Source organism: Gracilinanus agilis, chromosome 4 (assembly GCF_016433145.1).
Source record: "Gracilinanus agilis isolate LMUSP501 chromosome 4, AgileGrace, whole genome shotgun sequence".
Lineage (NCBI taxonomy): Eukaryota > Metazoa > Chordata > Mammalia > Didelphimorphia > Didelphidae > Gracilinanus > Gracilinanus agilis.
The window spans coordinates 164827973-164841064 of NC_058133.1; the positions used below are offsets into that span (position 1 = coordinate 164827973).

General features: G+C 39.1%; 1 protein-coding gene across 1 annotated transcript in view; it reads right to left on the reverse strand.

Annotated features, from left to right (window-relative positions):
• Positions 1 to 3639: 3639 nt before the first annotated feature.
• The window catches only part of LOC123246077 (Fc receptor-like protein 4), a 24153-nt gene continuing 14700 nt past the window's right edge, over positions 3640 to 13092 (reverse strand). The window contains exons 7-9 of the mRNA XM_044675025.1: positions 5872 to 5940; positions 3855 to 3886; positions 3640 to 3762 (exon numbers count right to left, since the gene is read on the reverse strand). Of these exons, the coding sequence (XP_044530960.1) occupies positions 3640 to 3762; positions 3855 to 3886; positions 5872 to 5940 (224 nt within the window). The remainder of the gene's footprint in view (positions 3763 to 3854; positions 3887 to 5871; positions 5941 to 13092) is intronic.

Here is a 13092-nt window from a genome sequence, read left to right on the forward strand (position 1 = left end):
TTTGAAGGAGGAAGAGGGTAGGAAGCAGGGAGGGAAAGAAGGTGATTTTTGTTTACTAAAAAAACTAATTTGATTTTTAAAATACTAAAACAAAAGATGCTTTGACAATTAGCAATTATAGTTCCCAAGTGGGATAGTTGCTTTCTGACCTTGATATTTTCTTATAGAATAGGCAAAAGGTCACAACAAGCTGATTGATGGGTTCTATAAAACATGTCTATTTTTACTCTTTCTGAAGCACTGCTTCCAACCACAAAAAAGATATTGGAGTACGTGGCGTTAGGAGGAAGAGGCCAAAGAGGAATTTCTTTTTTAGTTCCTGAGATTCCTCTTTAGCAAATCATTTCTCTCTCTCTTTATCTCTCTCTCTCTCTCTCTCTCTCTCTCTCTCTCTTTCTCTCTCTCTCTCTCTCTCTCTCTCTCATACACACACACACACACACACACACACACACACACACACACACACAAACACATATACACACATCTTCACTTTCCTTCTCTGTAAATTGGGCATAATAATATTCACACTCCTACTTCAAAGGGGTGTTGTGAGAAAAGCACTTTATAAGCTTTAAGGCCTATGGAAATATTGTTTATTGTTATCCAGACACTGGAATGCCCTGGTGGTCATGGGATTATAGACTCTGAAGGGTTCCAGATATAAACGAATCATGAAAGTATTAAAGATGTATTCAAAAACTGATTCTAATGAGCATTAACCAGAATTATGGATATATTTCTAATGTTTCACATGATTGATTCCTGAATCCTTGAATTGAACTGGGCTCAAATTTTGTGGAACTCAAACCTCTCCCTGAAGTCTGAAAGGCTAGCATGCAATTTCTATAGCTTCTTTGTAATGGCAAAGACAAACACTCAGCATTTGAATGAGATGTTGCCAGGTCTATAGAGGAAGTAGAACTTCCAAAAGAGCTTCTGGTCTGGGCATGATCTTTCCAGAAAAAATATTACTTAGCCCCCTGGAAATTAATTTTTTTTTAATTTTAATAGCAATTAATAGGAAAGATAAATGCAACTGTGGTCATCACCACCTCCCTGGATCGCTGCAGCACCACCAGGGGGCGGTAGTGCCCACTTTGGGAATCACTGGTCTATGCCATTAAGTTGGTATCCTTTCTTTTGTCTTCTTATTGATTACCAATATGATGCTAATGTTTCTATCACACCACCTGTTTGATTGACAATCCCACATCCCCTATTCCTTGAAACCTCGATAAAAATCAATTCTACTGTCTGACTCTTTCTCTGACCATCTGAGGTAGAGCTGACAGGCTGGACATGATGCTGAAGAATCCCATGTCTCTGTCTGTTTTCTCTACCTATATCATTTCCCCCTTATTCTTTAATCCTTCCACCCATATTCCCTCAGTCCCCAGTTTCCCTTTCAGGTGCTCAACCCATGCAAGAAGATCTTGTACCAGCAGGCTACATAGATTTATAATCTACAAACGCATACTTTTATAATTAGAAGGAAACTTCCAGACCATCTTGTTCAACCCTCTCATTTTATAGACAAGAGATTGAAGCCTGAAAAGAAGTGGCTAGCCCAAGAGCATATGAAAACACGGTTGGGATACCAACTAGATCCCTATCAATGATATTTCCATTAAATCATGCTGCCTTCCATGAAAGGGGTTATTATGGGCCAAGCCATTCCTTATTGCCAGAATGTAGGTGAGGGTAGGAGCCATTTACATAAATAAAAAAAGAACATTATACCACTTACACTTTTTAAAAACAATTTTATGGGACTATAAACAATTGTGCTTCAAAGAAGGCTATTAGCACAACATGCAAGCAAAGAATTACAATAATCCCTACTGTAAGAGGTAAAAATAAAAGGGTTGGACTAAATATATAAAAATGTGGTTGCCAAAATTATTATTCAAGTCAGAATGACTTTTTATGGTATTTTTATTTACAAAAGGAGAAAGAGTAAAAGCAAGGAAATCAGAGAGTAGATAATTACTCTGGCCTGGTCCAAACTAGGCAGGGCTTCAGAGGCCCCAGCAAAGGGGGCCCAGAAGTAAATTAAACAAGGGTTTTAGCCACAAGGCCTCCTTCAAGACTAGGGGCCTCTCCAGAAAAGCCAGGAAAGGAGTCAGTCTTTTTCACTCACACACGTGGTAGTTCTAAAGGAAAATCAAAAAACAGTCCAAGGTCCCAAGCCAGAGCTCCTTCAAAGTCAAGTTCCAAGGCAAAAGAGCTTGTCACAGAAATTTCTTGCCACTTTTAAAGACCCTTCCTTCACTTCCTGAGCCTTCTTTACACTTTACATGGACCAATTGCAGCTATACCTTTGCTTAGGATTGACCAGGGGGCATTCAGTCAATTCTGATTGTTCACCCACTATCGCACACATGGATCACAGACCTCCCCATACTTAAGGATAAGTGGGGTGTATATGCTTCTGGTGATTAAATCTAAAAATGGGTGGGGGAGAGTTAATCCCATCTTCACACTATTTAACACAAATATTTCTTCTGCTTAAAAAAGGTTTCCAAAATGGGGGTTACACTTACAATTTCAGTTTACAATAAGTAATCATGATGATACAATGGCAATATAATGATGACAACAATAAAACAGACTTGATCACTACTTTTACAGGTAAAAGCCCATATATCAGTAGTACTATAAGGTAGGTCACAGAAGTCAAGAAAAAGTAATGGCTGATGGGGAAAAAAAGCTACCCAGAATACCACCAATGTACTGTACAGAATCTGAAAGCAATTTATATATCTATCTATGGCTATAGCTATATATTTGTATGTATATGCAAAGAAAATACTGATTTGAAATGATAGAAGGAATTTCCTCATCTGGGAGTTCCCCATAGCAGTGATATAGGCTCTAGCCTGTGCTGGCAAACTTATAGCATGCATGTCAGAGTGCCAGAGGGGGCTGCTCCCCTCTCCCTCTCCACACATACTGAGGGCATTTCTCACATGACTTGCCCCTCTACCCAGCAGCCCAATGGGAGCACTTCCTCTCTCTCCTGTCTGGGGTAAGGCGGGGGAGGGGGGGACTCACATGCAGCATGAGGATTGTGGTTTGGGCACTCAAACTCTAAAAGGTTCACCATCACTGCTCTATGCTATCCTATGATATTATGTGCTTATTAGATATATGTATACATATATATGTATATATAATATGTGAGTATTATTATGTGTGCTTATTATTATATGCAAATACATGTTTTTGTTGTCAAGTCATTTCAGTTTCTGACTCTTTGGAGTTTTCTTAGAAAAGATACTGCAGTGGTTTACCATTTCCTTCTCTAGTATATATATATATATATATATATATATACATATAATATACATGTTTATGTATGTGTGTCACTTCATATCGTTTCCTCAATGTGAAATGGAAAAAGTGTCTCTATTCCTTCAGGAGCACAATGAGGCAGGGACAGATGATAAAGGCATAACATTCAAAACCATGGATTCTCTCTAGAATCCTAGACCTCCTGTCTAAGTTTTCTTGTATCTGCACCAGCTGCCCCATGGAATATAGATAAATGAGGAAACCTGAAATAACTGGTAAAGTAAAAGATCTCTGAGATCTTTAAAGAATATGTCATGTGTGAACCCACAGCTCATGGATGGGTCATGAAAGCATGACATAACCATCTGCAGTATCTCCATTGCTCTCACTTGCAGACCTGGAATTCCCAGTTGAGTCTCCTAGAGTTTTTGTCTTCTTAATTACAGAGTAGATGACTGAGCAGTCCTGGGAAACAAAATACAAAATTTGTAAAATATAAAGTCCTAGAAAAGGGAGAGAAAGGGAAAGGGGTTGAAAAGTCAGAGAATATGACTCACCTTGTCGTCTGGAGGCTTCTTTGACACATCTGCTATGGAGGGAAGAAAGCTATTAAATTAAGGGTAATAATGTTCCATTTCAGAGTCCACATTTTATCCTCCAAGTGCCTAAGATATATTGTAACCTTTCGATTGGTCACTGTTTTCTCTCTCTCTCTCTCTCTCTCTTTTTTTTAACTCTTACCTTCTGTCTTAGAATGGACACTGAATATCCATTCCAAGACAGAAGAGTGAAAAGGGCTGGGCAATTGGTGATAAATGACTTCCCCAGGGACACACAGTTAGGAAGTGTCTGAGGCAAGATTTGAACCCAGGATCTCCTGTCTTGAAACCTGGCTCTCTCTAACCACTGACCCACCTAGTTGCCTGTCATCTCTTTTGGGGACAGCTAAGTGGCTCAGTGGATAAAGAGCCAGGGCTGGAGACAAGAGGTCCTGGGTTCAAATTTGACCTCAGATACCTCCTAGCTGGGTGACCCTGGGCAAGTCACTCAACCCTTAATTACCCAGTCTTTACCAAATTCTTCTTTGAACTGATACTTAGTATCAATCCTAAGAAGAAAGGTAAGGGTTAAATAAAAAAAAGATTATTCCTTTCTTCCACTTTTGTTCCTATTCTAATAGGCCCAGTTTTTACTTTTATCTATCCTTTAGCCCAGCCTTTTGCTAAGTCCTTTCTGAGACTCCATAGTCTTCTCCCAAAATTCTACTAACAAAGCTCTTTTTTTTTCTAGTCCTTGATTCTTGACTTCACATTTTAGCAACTTGTTTCTGTGATCATGAGAATTCTACCTGTCAGTGCTCTCCATTACCTGCAAAAAAGCAAAGAAATATCGCCCATGATCAGAAACTTTCCCTGATGCAAACCCCAAATACTTTGTAGCTCTTAGTTTGTCCATCAACCCTATTGCAAGCAAAGAGTAGAAGAAGGAGGTAAATTTGATTCTTTTCACAACATACCCTAGAAACTAGAGGCCAAACAGATGATGACATAGGTCTCAATGTTCCATAACAGTTTTCCAGGAAGACAGAAACAAAGAGAAACATCTATGTATTGCCCTAATTTTCTACCAAATCGCCTGGAGGGAACTCCTTTCCCAGAAAGTCACAGTAGGTCAATAGCAAAGATTGTCTAGAATGTGGCAAGTCTGGCTAATGTGGAAATAGATTTTGCAAGACAAAATGTATAATTAATATAATATTGCTTCCCTTCTCAAAGGGCGGAGGGGACTAGAGGAAGGGAGAGAACTTGGGATTCAGCATTTTTAAAAATGCATGTTAAAAGGGCCAGTTCAGTGGCTCAGTGGATAGAACACAAGGTCTAGAGTCAGGAAGAACTGGGTTCAAATCCATCCCAGACATTTCCTAGCTGTGTGACCCTGGGAAAGTCATTTAACTCAGTTGTCTAGCCCTTAACTGCTTTTCTGCCTTAGAACTTATACTTAGCATCAATTAGTATGAAATAGTATCTTGGTATCAAATAGAACTAATACTTAGTATCCACTCTAAGCCAGAAGGTAAGGGTTTTTTTTAAAAAAATGAATGTTAAAATAAATTTAAAATAATATAGAGTGCATCCAGTCCCTCAGCATAGAAGAGATGGGCAAATCACTTTGTATAATTCTGCTGGTCAGACCATGAGGGACTAACGGACTTTAGTAGCTTAGGAAAATAACTATGTTTCTACTTTGCTGTCAACTAAGCTCATGTGGGACAGATACGGGATATGTTACTCAGGACCAAGCAACAGATTCTCAGACTGTGCTACCACCCATGAGGAAACATGGGGTCAGGTAGAGAGGTAGAGTTGGGGCAGCAAAGAAGTTGAGACAGACACAAGCTGTACACAAAGACTGGTAGCCCCTTTCACAGAAGACCAGGGGAGAGTTCTCACATGGGCACAGTAGGTATATCCACCATGCTGAGAATCAGCTGAAGGATGTCAACGTCCACTGACCCCACATTCTCTCAGCTCCAACAAAAGTAGTCTTTGGTCAAAGTTACTCCCTGCATCTCACCTGCACCTTCTTTTCCCTGCAGTGCACTCCAGACCTCTGAATAGGTCAAATCTCCTGCAACAGGTGTCTCTGGAATAGAAGATGAGGTTATCCAGGAGGCTACTGACTTTTTCGAGCCAACTCCTTGACAACTCAAACTTGAGGTGGTTAGAAAGACCTTCTAGGACTTGTCTCACATTCATAAACTCTTAGGGTTGGACTTCAGAGTTGTCATCTTGTGCAACCCCTTACCTGAGTGATGCATACCAAATAATGCTAGAACATTGGGCCAAATCTGAGTAGATGAAATTTAATAGGGAAAGAAGTCTTAAACTTTCCTCCATGGTTCAAAAGTAAAATGGCCTATCTCAGGAAGTGGTAGGGTAGTGGGTTCCCCCTTGTTGGAGTTCTACAAATAAAATCTGGTGATCATTTATTGAATATATTGTAGAGAGAGTTCTAGTTCACACATATATTAGGTGAGATGCCCTCTGATCTTCCTTCCAATACTGAGATTTTATGCAGATCTCCATTGATTAAGAACTTCAAGGCAATGAACTTTATTTTCTTTCTACCTCTCTAATTAACAAGAACTTTTCTTTTATATTGAATAAGAACTATCCATAGAATGACTTTTGTCCATTTTTCCTGGTTCTATACTCTGATTCCTATGGACAGTTGGTCAAGACCACATGAAAGTTTTTCAAATGATAATATTCATTTTTCCTTTCCCCTCCACTCTTCAACAAAGCTGCTAAGGTTTCCTTTCCTTTTCCCTTCCCTCTATGTTCTGGCCCCAGCTTGGGAAGACGTTGATTGTGTGAGCCCTACCGTCACCATCTATTTTTTCTAACTCCACATGAGTGAGTGAATTTGATTCCATGGGTTCTTGAGCGCTTTGGACAGAAGGGCTCCTGTGAGACACAGAAAGACAGAACTGAATGTTAGTGAAGTGGTCAGGGAAAGAATCCTGGGGGAAATGGGAATTGTAGGGAAACAGGACTTTAGGGAAACCAGTAGCCAAGAGGGCACAGGCAATTTGTGGGGTGATAGCACCAAGTAAATTTTTTCCCCCTTAAGATTCCCAATTAATGGTAGAATTGGTTGGGGTATATTTGGTAGCCTTGAGGCCAAGGGTCAGACAATGAGGACCATTTAGTCACACTAGTGCTCCCCTCCTCGAGACGGAGGCTAAAGTAGATGGCATTATTCTCAACTCAGCATATACTTGGCCTGTGTGTGCTTAGAATGAGTTGGATAAATACATATCATGTCATGAGTGATGAGGTGTGCAGGCGGATTATAACCTAAGTCTGAGTCACTGGCATGGACAGAGAACATATAAATAAATGAATAGCATTGTACAAGCCAATGAGTCAGCTAAAGAAATAGAATTTATTTATGAATAAATTAATAAATATATAGAAATGTAAGGATAAGGGATAGGAAAAAATGCAAAGGTTGTCTCTAAGAGGGGGAGAAGAGAATTTAGCCACAAACCCTGGGGAAAAGATTCTAGAAGGGGGAGCTCTACAGAAGGGGGTTTGGAGAGTTTATTGAGAAAAACTGTCTCTCTTGATTGGGTTTCTCTCTGAGCTGGAAGGGAGAACAGCTGCTCCATCAACTTCTGGGAACTAACTAATTTTGTGGAAAGACTAAGAGGTTCTTGGGACTGGAGGATTACCTGGGAGGAGATCTGTGTTTCCCTGAGGTGCTATGAATAATCTGGCTGTGTCAATTTGACTAAGGTAAGCCAAAGGGTTTTACATCTGGGACTTTAGGTTTTACCTAAGAAGTCGACCCCAGGCTTGGGGAAGGACTCAGTCCACCTATGAGTCCTGTCTCCTCAGCCTTTTAGTGACAATCTGGGATATTTAGTTTAGCAAGGTAGTTGGATGGTTTGGGGTCTAGACAGATCAGGTAGCTGTTAAGGAGGGCTTGAGAAGATCAGAAGAGTGTCCTCATAAGGGGAGCATAGAAAGTGGGAGGAGCTAGAGCTGGGTAGAGTTAGGGCCTTACCTACCATTTCCCTGACCTCAATAAGTAAAATAAACTTGGTTTCCTATAATCTCAAGGGTTGTGTGCATCACTGGCCCTGGAAAGGTCCCTAGGTGGGTTTTTTTCATCACCAATACATCCAGGTCTTTCCCAATCAATAGATCTCCTTTGGGAGGTATATTTCTTTTTCAGATTAATAAATATATTTACAGCAGAGCCCATAAAGGGGATGAGTTTGGAGTAGGGGATGAGGATAATATCCTGGGAATGGCTATTATACCTCCAGAAAGATATTAAGACAAGAACAAGACATGTCCAATTGCTGGGATAGATAGTAATAACTGTGCTAAATTCCATATTTCTGCACTGTGGACACCTTTAAAAAAATATAGCAGAAAAAGCAGAGGACTCACTGGGGCAGGTCTGTAGATGAATTTCCCCCTGAAAAGCAAAGTAGAAGAATATATTAACAGAGCTGTCTTGTTTCTCTCCAGCTGCAACTCTGTTCAGAGCAACTTCAGGACAACTAGGGCTTTTCTCCAACATACCAAAATTTAGAGGGCCCTGAAAGAGGTAAAATTCCTTTAGAAACACTTGGATTTAGCACCTAGTTAGTAAGAATAATTAGTTGGGTGAAAGGGAAACAAACATTTATTAAGTGTCTATGATATGCCAGGTACTGTGACAAACACTTTGTAAATATTATTTCATTTATTCATTAAAATAGAAAACTGCCGCGTGGTATACTTCCTCTACCACACAGGATTTTATATCCTGAACTTTAATAATAGCTAGCATTTATATGAAGTTTACAAAGTTTTTGCAAATGTTATCTCATTTGATCCTCATAATAACCCTGAAAAGTAGATAATACTATCATCTCCTTTTTATAGGTGAGGAAACTGAGAGAAGCAACATTAAATGACTTGCCCAAGATCACACAGCTATTGTTATTATGTCATTATTATATTGTTATTACGTGTGAGGCTGGATTTGAACTCAGGTGTTCCTGACTCCAGGACTTCTCTATCTAACTTCCAAACCTAGCTGCCAGTCCTAATAATAACTAGGCTTTATATAGCACTTTAAAGATTACAAAGCGCTTTATATATACCATCTCTCTCACTCTATTCCCTGAATTTGTCTGTAAAATGTTATTTGAGGGCAAGTCTCAATCTGGTTCCTCAAGATATATTTTGTGAAGGTTGTTCTAGTGCTAAAATGCCTGTGAATGTGTAAGTATATGCACATACAAATATGTGTGTAAATGTATATGTATGTATACATTTATATATACACAGGCATATAGAAATATTTATGTGTGTATATATAAATATTATATGCATATATATGTATATAATGCATGTGTATATAAGTATAAGGCATATATATGGGGTAGCTACAGTGTCCCACCTGGAGTCAAGAAGAACTGAGTTCAAATCTTGTCTCAGGTACTTACTAGCTATGTGAGCTAGACAAATCATTTTACTGTCTTCCTCAGTTTCCTTACATGTAAAATGAACTGGAGAAGGAAATGTGTAATTAGCATTTGTTACCCTAAAAACTATGATTCCCAGCAAAACTACGATTCCCAGCACTCCACTCACTTCCTTTCTTTATGTGCTGACATAGACAGGATATAAATTGTGTGGAGTTCCATCTCTCTCTTTCTTTCCTGTCATGGCTTTGGTGGAGCAGGGATTTTTGAGCAGGTAGAAAACTTAGTCACATGGTTCTATTTTTTCAGATAATAAACTTTATAAAAATAATACTTTAATTATTGCACATTAATTTAACTTTTACAGAAATGACAAACCACTCCAGTATCTTTGCCAAGAAAATCCCAAAAGGAGTCACAAAAACTCAGATATGATTGAAAAAGACTAAACAACCAATATGTACAAATATACATATATATACATATATATGTATATATATGTATATGTATATGTCTAGGAGGTTCAGGAACTTGTAGTCATCTGGTCATGGGCTGCTCTGTTGGTTCACTAGATCCTGAGAAGATTACAAGCTAAATGAAATTCTTATACTATAAATTATTAGGTTATCCTCTAATTGTTTCAAAGGTCTGAATCTTTTCTCCTTAACAAGACTTTTAGATCCCAAAGTTCTTAGGTGAGTTGCTATATATACCAACCACTTGGACAGTTATATGTGCAAGGCCCTGTCCTAGGCACAAAGGAAGATACTGTGTTTAGATAAGACTATCTCTGTCCCATGGAGTTTTCAATCTATTAGATGGGTATGGCACATACTCTGATAACTATAACAGAAATATACACATGGGTTATATCAGAAAGGTACACATAGTGCTATGGGACACTCAAAGACTGAAAAGTCATTTCTGAGTGGAGAAATATGGGAGTGCTTCTGGAGGAAGTCCATTTGAGTTGAATTTTGAAGGATGAGCAACCATTCAGCAGGTTCAGGAGGAGGGTATCCCCAGCATAAATAATAACATGAGCAAAGAAAACAAAAGGAGTAGTTTACAATGGCGGGCAATCCAATGTGACTGAGTTGAGAATTCATGGAGGCAACCAGGTGGTACACTGGTTAGAGGGTCATGCCTGCAGTCAGGAAAACTCATCTTTGTGAGTTCAAATCTGACCTCAGACACTTATTAGTTGTGTAACACTGGATAAGTTACTTAACTCTGTTTGCCTCAACTCTTCATCTGTAAAATAAGCCGAAAGAAATGACAAACCACTCTAGTACTTTGCCAAGAAAACCCCAAGTGGAGTACAAAAAGTCGGATGTGACTGAAAAACAACTGAATAAAACAAAATAATTCATGGAGAGGACTAGTGTAAATTAAATTCCAAGCCTGTGGCCTTCCTGTCTAACTGAGTCAGGAGATGGCATGGTGAACCCTGCCTTTAATCATATCAGTCCCCATGGAAGGCAGAGAAATCATATGGCACATAGCTGCTATGAAAGTACCAAAGCTTTGGGGAGACTATATTAACTAACCCTCCCAAATCTCTACTTCTACTGGTTTCTAACTCTTACCTCAATCCCCAGGATCCTGGTGCCCTGAAGAAACTCTACTGTCAACATTTAATGACCTTTAGTTTGCATTTACTTTTGTTCTACTCCAGATGCTGCCCCTCTAAGCCTCAGAAGAGATTTCCATTTCTTAATTCTGGTGATGGATAGAAAATTAGGATGGGACCAGATGAAGGGCGACCCTGAATATGAGTCAAAAAGTATTTGAACTTTACCTAAGGAACCACTGAAGGAATTTAAGTGAAAAGTTTTCAGGTGTGGTTTTGTTTTGTTTGGGCGGGAGGTGCTTTTTTGTTTTTATTTTTTCCCAACTGAGTTACCCTATCTTACCTAGATAGAAGCTAGAAGCACAATATCCACTCCTGGGCCAATTATAATACTGATAGGCATGTAAATTCTAAATTCCTCTTCATTTTTTTTCTAACCTGGCCCAGTTTGCTCCTCCTTAGGCAGCCTAATGGCCTTCTGTTCTAGGGGTACACCAGATTATTGCTAGACAGTGTGGCACCCAGTTAAGCATAAGCCCTCTTATATCTCAGAACTCTTGACCTCAAGCAGTACACTTCCTCCTTCACCTTCCCTAGCAGTAAGTACTACACATATATACAACTACTTCCAGCTAAATTTATATATAAGAAAGATTATTGGAACAGTCATATGAAGGATAGAAGAGATTGAGGAGAAAATGTAGGTAGGAAGAATCTTTGGAGTTTCTTGAAATAATCTAGGCAATAAGTAATAATTGATCCAAACTTTAAAAGTGTTTTGTGCCTATTATCCCATCTGATCCTCACTACAATGCTGGAAGCTAGATAATGCAAAAGTGATTTTCCTTATTTTACCAACTAAAAGAAAAAACAGGTAGAGCTTAATAAGGTTACCTGATTTTCCCAAGACTGTAGTTATTAAACAACAGAATCAAGTCAATGGTAAGAGTTTGCACTCAAACCCAAATCCTTGTACCTAAATGTCATAGTTATTCCTATCATGCTGCCTGTCTGCACAAAGCAAGCACTCAATATAAATTCACAGACTTTACTGCTTGCAAATTTCTAGGGATAGAGACCAGACTTGTGATTTTGAACTGTCCAGACTCAGTGATATCAAACTCAAATAGAAACAGATTTCTGCTGTTAAGGAAATTTAGAATATCACAAATTAACATCACCTATATTTTATTGTATTTTTATTTATTTTGTTAAATATTTCTCAGTTACATTTTAATCTGGCTGGGTCTGTTCTTGGGAGTTTTGAAGATTTCCCAGAGTTTGACATTTCTGGCCCTAACACCCTCAGAGGTTAAATAAGTTGTCATAGGTCACACAGCCAGCATGTGTCACATGCCATGTTTTCTTGACTTGGGCTCTTCCTCTGTCCCTGGCCCCTGCTTTCCTGACCTACTCTGATAACTAAAGTCTCGTCTTGTGCTAGTGCCACCACTACATGGAAATCTAAAGAAAAAAATCTACTTGGTGTTAACACCCCACAAATCACCCAGAATTCTCTATGTATTCTTAGCTACTCGTTTCCCTAAAGTTGTATGTCACTATAATCTTCCTTTCTCCCAAGGTTTTCTCCCCTGACCACTTCACTCATATTTAGTTCTGTCACTGACCCCCAAAATAGCATGTTGTTGTGTGGATCACAGGAGTTCTCCCATTTAAAGTATTCAAGAATCTAGGGAATCAAATGCACTCACTCAGTTGGAGCTGCAAAAAATGTATAGTGATGGGGCAAGCTAGGTGATTCAGTGGATAGAGAGCCAGATCTGAAGATAGGGGGCCCTACGTTCAAATAAAACTTCAGACACTTCCTAGCTGGGTGATCCTAAGCAAGTCACTTAACTCCAATTGCCTAGTCCTTAATACCCTTCTGCCTTGGAACTGATATTTAGTATTGACGGCAAAATAGAAGGTAAAGATGTGTGTATAGATAGATAGATAGATAGATAGATAGATAGATAGATAGATAGATAGATAGATAGATAGATAGACAGACAGAGCATTTGTTAAATGCTGACTCTGTTCCAGGTACTATACTAACAATGGGGGATACAAATAGCAAGCAAGCAAGAGAATTCCTATCCTCAATGAAGTTAAATTCTTTTTCTTCCCTCCCTTCCTCCCTCCCTCCCTCCCTTTCTTCCTTCCTTCCTTCCTTCCTTCCTTCCTTCCTTCCTTCCTTCCTTCCTTCCTTCCTTCCTTCCTTCCTTCCTTCCTT